The following is a 16,446-nucleotide window of genomic DNA, read 5'->3' as shown; positions in this document are numbered from 1 at the left end:
CCTGCTGCTTGTCTGGAAAACATGTAGTGAAATACACAAAAAACCACAACGGAGAGAGAGGAAGATTTGTTTATATATCTGGCAATCCATCTAATGTAATGGTAGATCCTTCTGTGACCTTTTTGTGAAATGCAGCCCTAACTCACAAAGGCAATGGAAGTAGAAATAAGAGGAGAATAGAAGATAACAGGAACAGCAGACAGATCTGTCCTTCCCATTGAATGAAGGTTGATGGGTATTAATAATGAAACATTTTATTTCATTACAAGCAGAAACAACCAGTAGGAAAAAGCAGTTTTGAGAGAGTCTGTTTATGATTAGATCACACAGAGCACTGACGTAATGCTGAACCTCATACAGCTTATCGAAAGAGGACACAAGTCATGAACCATCTCTCCTCTGATCATTTAGTCCATGCTCCTGGTTAGACCAGTTTAGGAAGAAACGCATTTTATCCTTGACTGTTAGTTTGAACATGTCTCCTGACACACTGACGTTGTCTCAGGACAGCAATGCTCCACAATGAATAGAATCAGATGTGTTTATTTCTAGGTTTAAAGTGTGTCTCTGCAATAGCTTTCAACTTTTCAGTGCACCAGAGGCACTGAGACAAAAAAGAAAGTGGAAAAAAAGAAGAAAATTAACCTCAAATATTTGTCACCCTCCAAAAAATCCTACTTTTGCTTTTAGTATCTTCTAGTCTAGACTGTGTGGTGAATTCATCCAGGAGAGAAATCTTTATGAGTGGTCTGGATCATCCTCTGGAGGGTCTCTGTCAGTGTCCCTTCATCAGATTCAGACAAAGCCAACACAATTAAGTTAGGTTAGATAGCTAAAGTCTGGGAAAACGAATCCCACAAAAAATGTCCTGCAGCAAACTAGAAAACATCAACCATTTCCTCCCTATCATACACACATATTCAACAACAGTCTCAGTTTACTTTTTCCTCAAAGAAATCTTGGAGTCATTGTTTGGCTTTCCAGAAGCCTTTTAGCTTGGGTGATCATGTAACATACCTGTTTCACCAAGGGAAAGCTCCTCTCCTGCAGTGATCAAACCTCCTCTCTTCCAAAGGTCAAATCCAGAGGCCCCCAGAAGTAGCTCAGAAGGCAGCTCTGAGTACACATGGATATGGGGAGAAGAGGTTGTTGCAGCAGACACAACTGTGGTTAAAACCAAGATCTTGACCTATTTTTGATCTTACAAGGGATGTAAAGCATAATATTATTTTCTTCAAGGTGTGACCCACAGACACAGCTGCAATAGAGACAGACCTCCTGATATCTCTCTCCATGGCACAAAAATGTCCTTGCTGGTTAATTTTGATTTACACAAACTTCCTGTATTCTATATGCAGGCATGTGCACTGTAATGCAACTACATGGAGAAAGAATAGATACAACTTTCTCATTTTCCAAGCACTAATGAACCAGAAGGGTTTTATCTTTGCTGTTATAAGGTTAATTAGTATGTTGACAGCTCAGCTATAGCCTACAAATTACATAAATTTAGACAGTTGGTGTCAGTTCTTAGTGCTTTATCCAAGCCTTGCTTAAGTCAAAAGAAGGATGTTCTTTGACCTCAGAAGGCTGACTCAAGCCCAGACTTTGTTTAAAAATTATGCACCTCTTCAATAAGAATAATAAAATCATAGATCTTTTGTTGAAAGGGGCCTCTGGAGGTTGTTATTTTGCCCATTTTACTGCTCAAAGGACGGTTGCCAGGACTAGGTCAAGTCAGTTCTGCTTCGAATTATGGGCATCTCCAGGGATGGTGATGCCACCGCCTCCCCAGGCACCTGATCCAAACCTGAACCATTCTCATGATAAACATTTTATTCCTGGTGCACAGTCTCAACTTCCCCAGCAACTTGTGGCTGTCGCTTCTTGGGGTATGGTTTGACATCCCCAAAGTACATGACCCTGTCATCATTATCACTATCCTTCCATGTGGTCAAAGGGCCCTTTTCACCTTCCCCAGCTCATCTCTCTTGGCTTATCCTCATGGTCATGTGCCCCAGTTCCTGTCCATCTTGAAAACCATCTGTTGAGCCCTCCCCAGTGTCTTGACATGACACAGAAATTTAAATTAGTGGCATGGCCTAAGTATGGCCTCCTCAGTACTGAACAAAGGAGGTTTCATTCCCTTCAGCATTTCCTGATGGAGCCCAATATATAGTTTGCACTAACCACTGAGAACTTGGTGTTAGCTCAGATTCAACCTCTGTATGAGTATTCCTGCTATAACCTTTGTGTCATCTCCAACTCCCCAGCACATACACGTGCGGCATTTATTCCACCCTGGATGCAGGACTTTATATTTCACCTTGAAAGACTTCCTGAGATTTCTGCTTGCCCAGTCCTCAAGTTTCTCAAGGTCCATCTAGGTTGGAATTCTGCCATTCAGCATGTCAGTCACTCCCCCAGACTGGAAGTCTGCTGAGGATGCACTCTGTCATTGCTTAGGGTGTCGATGACAAAGTTCAGTGCTGCAGACCCCAGTATTGACCCATGAGCTATTGCACTCATTGCTGTTTAAAGCTTGTGCAACCATAGTACCTTCATCTCTTCATGCGCCAAATTTGTTGCAGTTCCTAAATGTGCCTGACAGGTTCTTGGAATTTGCAACAACAGCAGAAAAAAATCAGACATCCAGATAGGTGAAATGTATATTGATTCAGAAATATCTGTTCTTTTCATTCCTGTCTCCTTCTTAATTGTTTGTGAAGTAAAAGTCACAGCATGAGGCCTTCATAGGCTTCTTCCTGCAGGGGTGGTCTTGATAAACAGTTGGTTCTGTGCTTTTTGAGACCTTGCATTAATTGTGAGGCTGCTCCTTGTAAGGAAATGGACTTTGGTTTGCTTTTTTCCCCACCTCAGCAAGCTTTAGAGTCATAAAAGGTACTAGCAAATGGACTGCCTGAATCCCTGATGCTTTCTCTTCCTTCTTGAGTCCCTCTCAGGAAACTGCTGAAAACTAGCACCAGTTTAACATAAACAGTTTTTTCACATGGGCGCCACATGTTGCTTTGCCTTTTGTCTGTATAACTTTTTTTTTTCTATTTTATTTTCCTTTTAGTATTTTTTTTTCAGTCCTGCTATAAGAAGAGTTGTGATTTCTTCCCAGTTTCTGTATTCAAATAATTACTCTGAAGAAGCAGTAGCTTTCTCAAGAAGTTTTAAGTGCCCTCAACTTTGTCTTTGCATTGTGTTGTGAATGGAGCTGTGGGAAACACGGCCCATGTGGGCCAAAGTGGATTTACGATACTCTTGCATAAGGAATGGCTAGGCAGGAGGTTAGTTTTCAAAGCTGGGGTGCCTAACCAGCAGCAGCAGAAGCTGACTTTATAAGAGGTATTTGAGCTTCATGGTCTTATGTTTATTTTCCCAAAATTTAAGGGCTCTGGTTCTCAGACAGCAATGAATGTCTTCCCATGTGGAACAAAATTACTTTCTATTAATCTGCTTTTTTACTTATGGCATCAAAATATGGCATCAAAAAACAAAAAACAATAATTTTGGTCAAATTATCAATAGTGCCAGGTGAAGTGTTGTAGCACTTTAAGCTAAAATGTTTGTAAAGTTACTGCAGGTGATGTATTGGCCCTAAACTTTCCAAAAGTCAGAAAATGCACGGCAGGGGTTTGAAACGAAATGATCTGTAAGGTCCTTTCTGACCAGAGCCGTTCTATGATTCTATGGAAATTGACAGCATAGCTGTTCTTTGTGGCAAAATATGGACAGTAATGGGCATACGGCAGTCAATTTCAGGTAATAAAGATCACCCTAGAAATTGCTCTTTTTCTAATACATACACAAGAAAAAGTAGGAGTTGGTGGAGGCAACTAGTGAGAGAAACAGATTTTTTTTCCATTAAATGCAGCATGGGCAATATTTTGAGAAACCAGAATGTAGAAGGAAGACCTATGGAGATAAAAAGCTGGTCCACAAAATGCTGTAGTGGTTTGGCTGATGATCTGTGCTTTGCTTTCAAAGCCCTGTGTTGTGCAACACAGGGAGAGCAATACGACACTAGACTCAATGGGAAGTGTCCTGGGTGAAACAGAACAGCTTGGAGGAGGCTGCGGGACCACAATGTGGAAAAGGGATTGTGACCGAGTTGGAAGGACAACATGTACTAACACTTTGAAGACAGAAACATTAAAATATGTTCTTTAATGCTTCCATAGATTGCTGGGTTACTCACTTTGCTTCCCAAGCTAACTTGGAAAAATTGGAGTGACAACACTGACATCCCCTGCAAAGCAATGAGATACATAGTGCTCCATCAGGAGCAGATACTCCTCCTTCCTATTACTACTGCTAACCATCATGGTCACCATACCCTGAACGAAGAGGGAAGCATTCCAGCTGTATTTGAGGGATGGGCTGGAAGGGCTGGCTTGTTAGCTACCATGGGGTGTACTCCTTGCAGGATCCTGCACAAATTCAGTGAAATTCATTGACTGTGACCAGACAAACCTGATCAGCCCTGCAGCCTCTTCCAGCCTGCTTTTGCTGCCTCCATTTCCATCATCTAGGGGCTGGTTTATATGTCAGGCTAGCTGCTGACCATGTGCCTTGCTCTCTTCTTCCAGGAGCAGGTACTGATGCCAACGTGTCCTTGATCCTGTTTGGGGAGAACGGGGACAGTGGGACCCTGTCTCTGAAGGAGTCCAACAAGTCTAACAAGTTTGAAAGGAACCAGATGGACGAATTCAGCTTCTCGGACATGCTGAGCCTGGGAGATCTCTGCAAAGTGCGGATCTGGCACGACAACAAAGGTCAGGGCAGTGACTTGGGGGCAGGAGAGGTCAGGACAATGTTTTAAATCGAAGTACCTCCTCTGTGGACATGGGGCAGGCTGAGGGAACTCTGATGCAAGCTAGGTAATCTCAAAGATTTTACCTGGATCCTGTGTCTTAGCTTGCCTGTCTAGACACACCCTGTTATAGAAGGGACCTTCTTCCTTCATGCTGATGTGGTCTTATGTGGTGTAATGTGGTCTGATGTGTCTTCCCTAATGGGTCCACAACTTCAGTCTGAGCTTATAGCCACTGCAGCAGTACGGATGACAGGTTGTTCAAAACAAAGCCATTTTCTGGCTCTTTTAGTGCAATACCTTTTTTTCACAGGCTGGTATGGCACTTCTTAAGCAATTTAGTACTATTAGCATGACACCAACACATGGGGCATTGCAGCCTGGCATAACATACTGGGCTTTAGAAGTTAGAAATAAAGATCTGAGTCTCTGTTTATCAAAATCACTTTATCAGCTGGTGAGCTTGCATTGCCCTGCCAAGAGAGATTCTGACATTTCCTTGCTGCTGGACACCCTGATGGGTTTCACAAACAGCAGCACTTGATACTACCATCATAGCCATTGGTGTTGTTATTCAGGCACCAAGCAGCATCTTGCAACAAATGCATCATTCACTTGCTGTGATGACATCTCATTCCATCTCCATCTAAACAAGATTAACAGTGACTTGCTTGCTAGTGGCAGGCCCTTTCTGCAGCCCAGAAGTGAAGCTTTATAGCTCTCACAGACCCACTTGGTTCAATGTTAACAAGGCAATTTTGGCAGTAGTATTTATCAAAGTCCTGGGAGGAATGGCAGCAGGACTAGCCAGTTGTTGTCTGGTTGTACTGAGACAGCTGGTTTGTGGCTGGGCAGGGGTTATATGTCAGGATGAATAGATTCTGGCCATCATCTTCTTGACCTCTGCAAGTCACAGCAGATGGTGGAAGGCTGCATCTCATGCAACATTAATGGAAGATACCACCTCTGGGTCAGACTTCCCCACTGGAAGTTCGTCCCCTTGTTTTTATTTAAAACAGTAAAAAGTAAAAAGAAAGGAAATCTTATTGTAGCTTCTGTCTATTATGAAATATAGGAAAAAACCCCATCCACCTAACATGATTGTTTATTCCCAGCTGTTGCAAACTTTGATCCCATTTATCACTCTCACAATGCAGGACAATTTAGTTGCTTAACCTCTGTAATACCACGTTATACAGACCGTGCTGAATGCAGCCAGAGTGCTGCTTTTACCTGATTTTAGTCATCAAATCACTTCTTTGAATCTTCAGTTTAGATGAAGATAAAGAAAGGGCTATACAAGTACTAGAGTTTTAGCTCAGCAAACAGGCATCTCTGTAGTTGCAAGGGTAGTTTGGACGCCCTGAGAGCATGAAGAAATAAATATGGACTTGCACATTCATTTCCAAATGCATCACTAGCTAAATGTATACAAAAGAACACTTCCCTCAAGTCACATCGTGGCTCCCCAGTGGTGGGTCATGCAAACAAGATGAAATGCACCCACCACATCAGAGCTGATATTTAGGGCTCAGGCACGTGAACAGGCTGGAGTGCAGGAAGATGAGAACTTGGTCAGATGAGGATCTGTTGAGACCAGCAGCTGTTCCCAATAGCAGCATCACTGTCTGCCCAAGAAAGAGGAGGGACTGCAAGAGTGTATAATCCTTCCCCAGTCCTCTGCAACTTACTATGCGTAGCTCCAAGCGTGTCATGAACTAGTTATCCTTTTTGTCCATTAAGCAACTTTCAGTGTATTTCCTCATTCAAGTGCTTGTCCAGACTCTCCAGGAGACATTTGGCACCCACGGCAACCTGTGGCAATGAGTTCCATGGGTCTGCTCTCTGCTGAGTGACAAGCAAATCCTGTTAATCTGGACTGGTTTGCTGCCTTTTTCTTGCACAAGTGATCATGGTTCAGATTCTCTATGCCACTGATGGTGAAGTTGAGGCAGGTTGGGAGGTTACCACATTGCAGCTGTGCTATGGTAATGGCTATCAGCATGCTCTTGGTTAGAGGCAAAGGGAAGAAAGAGTTTAGCCTTAGGCTAAGCAGTAAATAGGCTCAATTAGTTTGAATTTGCTATGAGCTCTAAGAGCATCTAGCTGGATAGCCACCAGAAGTCTGCTAAAATAGTAAACCATGTGTCCAGAACCTGAAATATGAATATGAATACACATTGCAACTTCATACTCTTTCTATATTACTGTCCTGTCGCTGGTTTTCATTTATAAACTAAAGTTAATAGAGCTTTTAACAGACCTTGTTTGCTGCAGGGTTAAGCCTTGGACAAACATGATCAGGTTTTGCTCAACGAAAATATACTTGTTTGCCCCCCCTAGAAAGAACTGTGTTTTAAATCATAACATATGTTGCCTTCATTGTTTTTGCATTAGTCATGCAAAAGACATATCCTATCTAAAACTTTGCACAATGCAGCATGACAGTTTGTTGAGTGGGTAGAGTATTTATTACTGCTGGGATCCCAGGCTATAGCTAGCTTTTGCATGTATGCCTGCTCTCTTTACATATTTTATTTAAATTGGCTGTGCCACCGGTTAGAAATTCCTGGCTGTATTTTTTGGAAAGGAGTAGCGGGGTCAGAGGTCGAGGGTCGTGTATGTTTTTTGTCAGATGCTTGGGGCTCTTTAGGTATTAAATAAAAATGTGCTTGTATTTACCATTACTCACAGGCATCAGATGTTAATCATTCTTTCCTTAGGTTTTTGGGTTTTTTTAAACTGAAGTTTTCTGTCAGTGATCTGTGGAAGACTCGGCCTCACACTGGCCTATCCTGCTGCTACAATCATAGGCTCACAGACTGGTTTGTGTTGGAAGGGACATTAAAGCTCATCCAGTTCCAAACCCTGCTATGGGCAGAGACATCCTCCACTAGAGCAAGTTGCTCCAAGCCCCTGTGTCCAACCTGGCCTTGAACACTGCCAGGGCTGGGGCAGCCACAGCTTCTCTGGGCACCCTGTGCCAGCGCCTCAGCACCCTCACAGGGAAGAGCTTCTGCCTAAGAGCTCATCTCAGTCTCCCTTCTGGCAGGTTAAAGCCGTTCCCCTTTGTCTTGTCCTTACAGGCCCTTATAAAAGCCTCTCTCTCTATTTCTTGGAGGCCCCCTTGAAGTAGTGGAAGAATGCCTATGTTCTTAATGCTTGGAACATTATTGATGCTCTTTTCCTAATATTCTTAGTAATCAGCCGTCAATGAAAGCATCATCCTATTTTGATTCACATTAGATGCATTTAGCACTAGTTCAGGACTAGTTCAGAGAACTACTACTAGGATCACGAGGCTTCTTTTCCCATTCAGACATCACCTGGTCCCAGCAAAAGTCAACCAAACTGCCCTCATTTCAGAGCAAAATACATTTAAATGGTTTGTCAAATGTGGCTACTTTGACATGATGTCCAGCTCCACATTCCATCCTCATCACAAAGTTCTGCTGCAGTGGTTTTGCTCCCATTTCACATCCCAGTTTTGTTTCTCTTCTCACTGAAATTTGACTGCAGGAGGGTACTGAGAGTTGAAGAAGCAGTAATTACAATGCCAAAGGCTGTCGGAACATTTTTAAATAGCAAACTCTGTGTTTGTCTCACCTGGAAAAGCATGTCAGTTTTACGGTCCCACTTTAATGCTTTTAAATGCCATTTTCCCCACAAAAACTGCTGAATGGCATCTTTCTATGAGATCTAAAGGAGGAATGAACTCCCCTCTGACTTCAGTAATTTCCTCTGTCTTCAGTAAAATTGATTAGGGAGGGATTCGGCACTCATTTAAAAGCAGGCAGTTTAGAGACTTCACAACTGCAACTCTCAGGAGCTTGCTCCTGTTTTTTTAGCTGTTTAGAACTCACCAGTGAAAGTCTGGTAACAATGAATTGCTGTAAATGAAAATTAGTTTCAAGTTTTGCTCCACATCTTTTTAGCTTGCCCCTATTTGCTTTTAGATACCGATGTTCAACCTAATATATTTAGGCTCCCTGAGCAAATTAAATCGTTTCCAGACTCCCCATCTCCTGATCTCAGATAGGCATTATGTATTTTTTCATATCTCAGTTAATTTACTTCTACATTTATGCAAGATCAGTATCTGTAGGTCTGTAGAAATGCTGGCTTTCTAAATATAGGCCTCAATTTTTTCTCTGGTTTAAGGACTAAATCAGCATTCTGGAATAATGGCTTAAAGTTTCTCTGTATCTCAGTAATGGAATTATTTACCTAGAAAAAACTTTTTTTTTTTTTTCCCTTTTTCTCCTTGCAGAGATGTATCTCCAAGGACATATGGGAAATCTGGATTTAGCTCTCTCATCTGCCTGAATAGATTTGAACCCAGATGATAAGCAGTCTTTCTAAAGTCCTTAATTTCAAATTCTTGATTATCTTGGTTACCATCAGCCAAGGGGAGCCAGAGAGAGCCTAAGTATGGTTAAACCAGACTTCTTTGTGTATAGAAGCAAAGACAGAAGTAAATAACAAGGTTATCAGGCCAACATCTTTGCCTCAACAGAGCACTTCTCTCAATTATGCCAACTGCTGTGACATTGTCCAATTGAGTTTTAAATAGCATAACTGCCCAGTGACTCCTTTTGGGTGGCTCTTCAAATGGAGAAAGTATCTAATTTCAATTTCTTGATCTGGACCCAAGTCACAAACATTAAAAGCATACCCCTTTTCTTTCTTTGAAGGAACTACCTGTTTAAAGAGCAGTATCATAGACGAGATCTTAAATTGTCCAGGCATTGAACTTGTAGCACATGGTCTTTCCAGAGATATATTTGTGCAATTCACAGACAGGATTTAAAGCCTTTTGGGCACTTGTAGGTCATAAATTATTAAAAGAAACCTAAATATCTGCCTTTTTAGTCTTTTGTAAGGGCACACCCTAGCACTGACTCACAAAGCCCTTATATACCATGTACCTTCCTCCCTCAGAAGTGGTAGTTTTTTCCTTACATTCAACGTTCCTATCACAGAAATGTGCTACAGGCATTACAGCTGAAGCAGGAGACACTGCCAGTATCTCACTCTCCAGATTTGACATAAAGTAAGGAACAAAAGAGAAAGTTGTAAGCAAACAAAACAACAGACTTGGAGAGAAGGTGAAGACTGCAGTGTTGACCTTGTGCAGTCATTCATTTTTTCCCAATTTCCTGTAACTGCAGAACCCTTCACTACAGAGTGGAAGAGCCCCAAAGACCAAATACAGCTGTAGAATCAACAATTCTATAAAAGCGTTTCTTTTCTACAAGCCTCCTTTGCATCTTCTGAGGAAAATTGCATCCTTCTTAAATGCTTCTGCACCAAGTATGTCTCAATAAAACACAAAAATATACTTCAGTCACAAGAATATAATCTGAGAAACTGCCATATCTTCACTCTGACCTGTTAAATGTTTTTTCACAGGGGTAGTTTATCTGTGGGTGGGTGGGTGGGGTAGTGTCTGAGACTACTTTATGAGTGGTTTTGAGTCAAATCCTGGACTGTGTAAGTTGCACAGACAACAGAGGAAGAGGGACAGGGGACCTATTTTCTAAAACTGTCCCAAGTGTTAAGCTTTTGTTTTGCTGAATGTTGTGAGAGGTTTTGCATTGCCTGTCTGCTCTGATGAGAAATGCTGTGGTGTGAACCAACACGATCCTAAAGGAGAGATACACAAAACTAATCTATTTTTATTCTGCTACTGGCCTGCAGAATGACCTTGCGTAAATCACATCCCTGTAACTCATTTTCAATTATGTAAATTAGGGATAAAAAAAATTCACCTTTTTAGAGTGTTTTGAGATGTACTGATGCACAGCTAGATGCTATGATTTGAACACCTCACAATTAAAACTCCATTTCTAGCAATCCAATGCTCCTATCAAAGCTCCCACCATATTCTGGGTGATGTCTTGTGGTGTAGTGGTTAGGGATGGATGGTCATCTAACCAGGCAGGGGATAAATAATGTCAGAGGACACAAGGCTGATGAACTGTTTTTGTAGTGGTCATTACTTTATGTTTCAGAAGATGTGGAAACTAAAATATTGCAATTAAGGGGCTGATCAGAGCTGGTTGATGGCTATGAAAGGCCGGGCAGCAACAATTCTTCACTGCTCCCTGAGCAGCCAGTGTCCCGAGAAATATTTTTCATTCACTCCCATGGGAACATAAGCACCAGCAATGACAGCTATTATCCTTGGTCAGGTACCCACTGCTTGCAAAACCAAACCAAAGAAGATCTGCTATAGATACATAAAAGGATAGAGGAGAAAGTTGATGAATATAGAATCACAGAATCGTAGTATAGTTAGGGTTGTAAAGGACCTTAAGATCATTTAGTTCCAATCCCCCTGCCATGGGCAGGGACACCTCACATTAAACCATGCCACCCAAGGCTCTGTCAAACCTGGCCTTGAACACTGCCAGGGATGGAGCATTCACAATTTCCTTGGGCAACCCATTCCAGTGCCTTACCACCCTTACAGTAAAGAATTTTGTGTTACCCCTTGTCCTATCACTACAGTCCCTAATGAAGAGTCCCTCCCCAGCATCCTTATAAGTCCTCTTCAGATACTGGAAGTCTGCTCTGAGGTCTCCACTCAGCCTTCTCTTCTTCAGGCTGAACAGCCCCAACTTTCTCAGCCTGTATTCATATGGGAGGTGCTCCAGCCCCCTGATCATCCTCGTGGCTCTCCTCTGAACTTGTTCCAACAGTTCCATGTCCCTTTTATGTTGAGGACACCACAGCTGCAAAGAGTGGACATGGTTTAGCTTCCATGGACATGCATGTATCTAAGCCTGGATGTGATTCTGACAGCACAGATTTGACCCCACCAGCTTCACTTTGCAAGGAATAGTTACTGTTCAGTAACACAAAGCAAAAGACCAGGAACCTGATGATCAGTGAACCCACCAGACTCGGTTCAATCTCACTTTTTTTCTCCCATCCTTCCGTGTTTCTGCATGTATTAGAAGACCTTAATAATTTAGGTGTCAAAACAGGCTGGGGAAGAGGTGCTGTTCCCCAACAGGGGCAAAGGACTCTTGTAGTGCTGAAAGTTGAGGTTTTGATTAAATGAAGCAGTAATGTCATTACATGTTACATCTACGACTTCTAAAGTCAGAGTTGACTGATCAAATCACTGCAGAAATACATGACAAGGAGCTTACAATCCAGCCTGTCTGTCTGGTATCAGGAAAGCACAGACTTTCATCATCACCTGGTAAAAAGTCAAGACGGTCCTTTCAGGTATACACAGAGGGTTCTTGAACACTGTGCCCCAGATGTCAGCTTGGACCCTTTTGAGAAAGGAGAATAAATGGGACAAATAACTGCTCTTTTACATAAGAACACTCGGGGAAGATAATACCCTTCATGACACTAAATTATACAGAGCCAAGCAAGCAAAATGATTCTGTTTTCCCTAAAGCTCTTCTCCTCCTCTAATTACATTTGAAATGTTTTCCATGCTACTGAAAATGTCATTTTCAGCTGTGGACCATTAAGAAGCCTACATGGCACAGCCACAGGTTTTATTAGGGCCGGTTTGCTGTTGGGGATTTTGATGGCAGCAGAACAGCCCTGGATTGAAGTACCTTTTGTTAGGAACATTGAACATTTGTTACCATGACAGGGGATCTTCTACAAAGGCACAATGGTGGCAACATTGTTATAAAGACTGACAACTGAATAATGAAGCAGAAACTGCTCAGATATGTGCTGTTTCTATCCCTCCGCCCCACAGCAGTAATGGAGACAAATGTAATGGTCCTAGTTTGTACTGGGGTCACTGCAGAAAAGCCCACCATGTTGTCCAAGGCCTTTGTACAGTTGATTTTCTCCTGAGCCTTTGTCCTGATGCTGTTGTTTGACGTGCCAGTGGAACACAAAGAGATCTGCCCTGGTTCTTCCACAGACATTGAAATTTGAATGATGGGGCAGCTGTGGCTTTCATGGTAAGTCAGGAGGGCAGATTTAGATTAAACATAAGGCAGAAGCTCTTCCCTGTGAGGGTGCTGAGGCGCTGGCACAGGGTGCCCAGAGAAGCTGTGGCTGCCCCATCCCTGGCAGTGCTCAAGGCCAGGTTGGACACAGGGGCTTGGAGCAAGCTGCTCCAGTGGAAGGTGTCTCTGCCCATGGCAGGGGTTGTAACTAGATAAGTTTTATGGTCTCTTACAACACAAACCAGTCTGGGATTCTGTGATCAGGATCCACTATCCAGTGGTGTCCAGGGAAAAGGCTGATGAGCCATCGCTGCAGAGGTCCTTTTAGGTTGTGTGAGCAGTGGACAGGACCTAGGTTAGTTCCTTCTAACCCTGCTACCACTTTTCTGGCTCCTCTTCCTCAATCCTTCACTGCTGTCTACTCCATAAACCAGCTAGTGCTGAGGGTTTGATGCCTCTGGGTTACATCTTTATAGGATGTAGTTTCCTTTCCTGCTGTTTCATAGACGTTGTAATGTCTCTGAGCCCAGTGCACTGCTAAAGCCACACAGGAAGAGAAGCTCTAAACAGGGTAATATCCTGAATGTAAAGTTTCATACCTGAAAAGTGATTCTGCAGACATGGTTTCTTTTCCTTTCACTGATGTGCTTTCAGCACCCAGATCCAGCTCAGCAGAAGGGAAGTCTCACATTTACACTGTGCGTTACTGGACTCTGCATTTTTTCCAGATGGATATATAAAGAAATTAAATCTATCTTTTCCCAGTCTGAAACAAGAGTAAAACAATACCTTGGCTGGTAAACCTCAATAGTTTCTTCAGCCTTGAACCAACCATTTCATTTCCATATCAGCTTTTAAATGGTGTTAAATCCTGTGGCAGTGAAATCCTTGATGTGACACCGCTCCTGGTATCAGGGGACACAGAGTGGGAAAGTGTGCTGCCCTGGGCATAGCCAGTAGAGCATTCACCTGCATCACTTTTCTTGAGAAATTAAAAGTGATATGGAATATTTCTACAGCTTCCAGGTGTTCTAATTTAAGTTGTTAACCATTAGGAAGAAAAACAGGAAAAGACCAATTCTAGTGAGAGGGGAGAAAGGTATTTTTCCTTTAATGCAAAAAGGAGGATGCTTTGGGGCAATAACACATTTTTTCTAAGCTCCTTGGCTTCAGGTACCCTTGTGCTGTAAGGGACGCACTGTTGGTCTTTTCAGTGTCAATTCCCTGACATAGCCCAGATCTTGCCCTTTAAATAACCCAGAGCTGATAAATGCGTCTTTCACAGGGAACACCAGGAGAAGCTGCACTTTGTGCTTGGTTTTCCCTCAACTCCAACACGTGCTGGAAAGTGAGGTCTGGCCCTCCTCTCGCTGTGATAAAAGAGCAGGTTTTTGATGCAGCTCTCCTGGTAAGCGCATGCTCAACCAGGCTGTAGAAGGTGGAGGAGGGTTTGTGCATCTCATTCACTCTCCTTTCTGATACTGATGCTTAGCAGTGATCCTGTCCAAGTCATGCTGTTCACTGCTGGCAGCAGGACTAGGATCAGAGGTTTATTCTATCCCAGTCTGCATTCACTGATCTCTCTCTCTAGAGAATTATGTTTTCTTTCTTTCATCCTGTACAGTTTCAACTAAAGTTCTGATGGAAGCCGAGCAGCCTCCTGAATATGGTGCAGAGATGTTCATTAAACTTAAATGGAAATGAGCATGCTGAAAAGGATAACAGCTGACACTGCCAACATGCTTAGAATACATTTCTGTACAGCCCCAAATAGCAAGCTGCTCCAAGTAGAGCATGGTGGGAGCCCTGGGGAACTTGATAAGATCTGCCCAGGAGGCAGTAAATTGGTACTTCATCCCATCCCACCCCCAAAACCATGCTCAAGACTTGTTCTTCTGATGCAGCCTGGAGGAGATCTTCATGTTGGTAGTGCACTCATCTCTGCTGCCTGGGTGCTGGACCTGTGGTATTTGTACAGGTTTTGTCACTGGCACATGGCACTTCTCCTCCCAGTTCAAGGGGTCAAGAACGTACTGTAGAGGGTTCAGTGAAGGGTTTCAAAATTGATTAAGGAATTGGAGCGCCTGTTGTGGGATGTTGGAACATCTGAACTACCTGGGGCAGTTCATCTTGGAGAAGGGAAGGCTCAGGGGGATTTTATCAGTATGTACCAATACCAGATGGGGGAGCAAAGAAAATAAGAAGATGGAGCCAGACTCTTCTTACCAGCACCTGATGACAGGACAAGAGGCAATGAGCATTATTTGAAATACAGGAAACTCCATTTAAACATAATTTAAAAGTTGTTTTTTTTCCTGGTCATGAGTAATCAAACACTGGCACAGGTTGCCCAGAGAGCTTGTGGGGTCTCAGTCCTTGGAGATGTTCAAAACTGGACTGAAACAACCCGCTTTAGCTAACGCTGTTCTAAGCTAGCAGTTGAGCTAGATGGTCTCCAGAGGTCCCTTCCAGCCAAAATGATTCAGCACCTTCATGCCCCCAACATGTAAGGAGCAAGTGGTGTCTTTGGTTGAGGTTTGTGCTTCATAGCAGGCAATTTCCTAACTTAAATGAAGTTCAAATAATGAAACAGGAATGGCTGTGAGGCTCGTAAAGACTTGCCAACACATAGTGTGGAAGGATGTCAGTCCACTGGGTAACTTGCTGACATAAACTAGAAAGGTGCCATCATTTTATTTCAGGGCTCCAGAAGATTAATACTTGCAGACTAAGGAAGTAGGCATATGGCAGTGAGTTCTTGGAAGAGCAAGAGCTGTTTAATGTCTTTGGGATGTAAATAAGCCAACAAAGATCTTTCATCATGAGCATCACATTTCTTTGCCTAACTAATAACAGGACTTCTAAGTAGAACTGTCAAAACCTTTTGTCCTCCTCCAACCTCAACAAGAGCTTCTTGTATTTCAACAAAGAAATCAGGAAAACATTCACAAATGCCCTTTTCTTCATTTACAAGTTTCTTCTCCACTGAGGAAAATGAAAAAGTAAAATAGGAAACAAAAATGGAGCTTGTCGTGGTTTAAGAAGGCCCCAAGGCAAAGTTTGGTGATTTGGTGGTCTCCTGCTAGAGCATCCATCGCTTTAGTCTGTCTTATGTTCTTATCCAGTCCAGCACTGCTGGATTCACCCTGGTTGCTTGGCAAAGTCAGGATAGCATGAGTAATTTCCTTGCATGTGTTAGCTGGCAGGGTCAAAGAAGCAAGTTGCAATTTACCTTCTGACCTTCAAATCCAAGTAGAAAGGGTTTGGAGGTAAGACAGCCCATAGGAAAAGACACTAAACCCTACAGCTTGTGGCCAGCTAGCACTCCAAAAAGTGAAGGGACCACCACAAACGGTACCTACACAGCTGTGTCTAATAGTTACAGGTGTGTATGGTGGAGGAGTGGAGGTTAGATGGAACATGAATTCATATATTTTTTTAATTAGATTTTCATGTTTCTCTTAAAATGGAAGGAAGAACCAACAGCAGTTTCTGTGACATATGGTCTTGAGCAAGTCAGCATTAGTTTTGGTGACAGAACAGTCCAGTGGAAGGTGTCCCTGCCTGTAGCATCAGGATTGGAGGACTGGGACTAGATAACCTTTAAGGTTACTTCCAACCCAAACCAGTATGTGATTCCATGATTTCTAGTACCAGGAGGGTGCTACCGAGGAGCGGGATCTCATCTCT

The 16,446-nt window shown here is 42.8% G+C and overlaps 1 protein-coding gene across 1 annotated transcript in view; it reads left to right on the top strand.

The window, feature by feature from the left end:
• LOC133210715 (lipoxygenase homology domain-containing protein 1-like) overlaps positions 1 to 16,446 on the top strand; it is a 93,957-nt gene that overhangs the window by 70,582 nt on the left and 6,929 nt on the right. The window contains exon 26 of the mRNA XM_061350375.1: positions 4,599 to 4,784. Coding sequence (XP_061206359.1) covers positions 4,599 to 4,784 — 186 coding nt within the window. The remainder of the gene's footprint in view (positions 1 to 4,598; positions 4,785 to 16,446) is intronic.

The sequence above is a fragment of the Neopsephotus bourkii genome, unplaced genomic scaffold (assembly GCF_033783945.1).
Source record: "Neopsephotus bourkii isolate Nb327-2 ecotype Australia unplaced genomic scaffold, CSIRO-AGI_Nbou_v1 NB_484, whole genome shotgun sequence".
NCBI classification, from domain to species: Eukaryota; Metazoa; Chordata; class Aves; order Psittaciformes; family Psittacidae; genus Neopsephotus; species Neopsephotus bourkii.
Note: the sequence above shows the minus strand (reverse complement) of the source record. Positions and strands in the feature narration are given on the sequence as shown.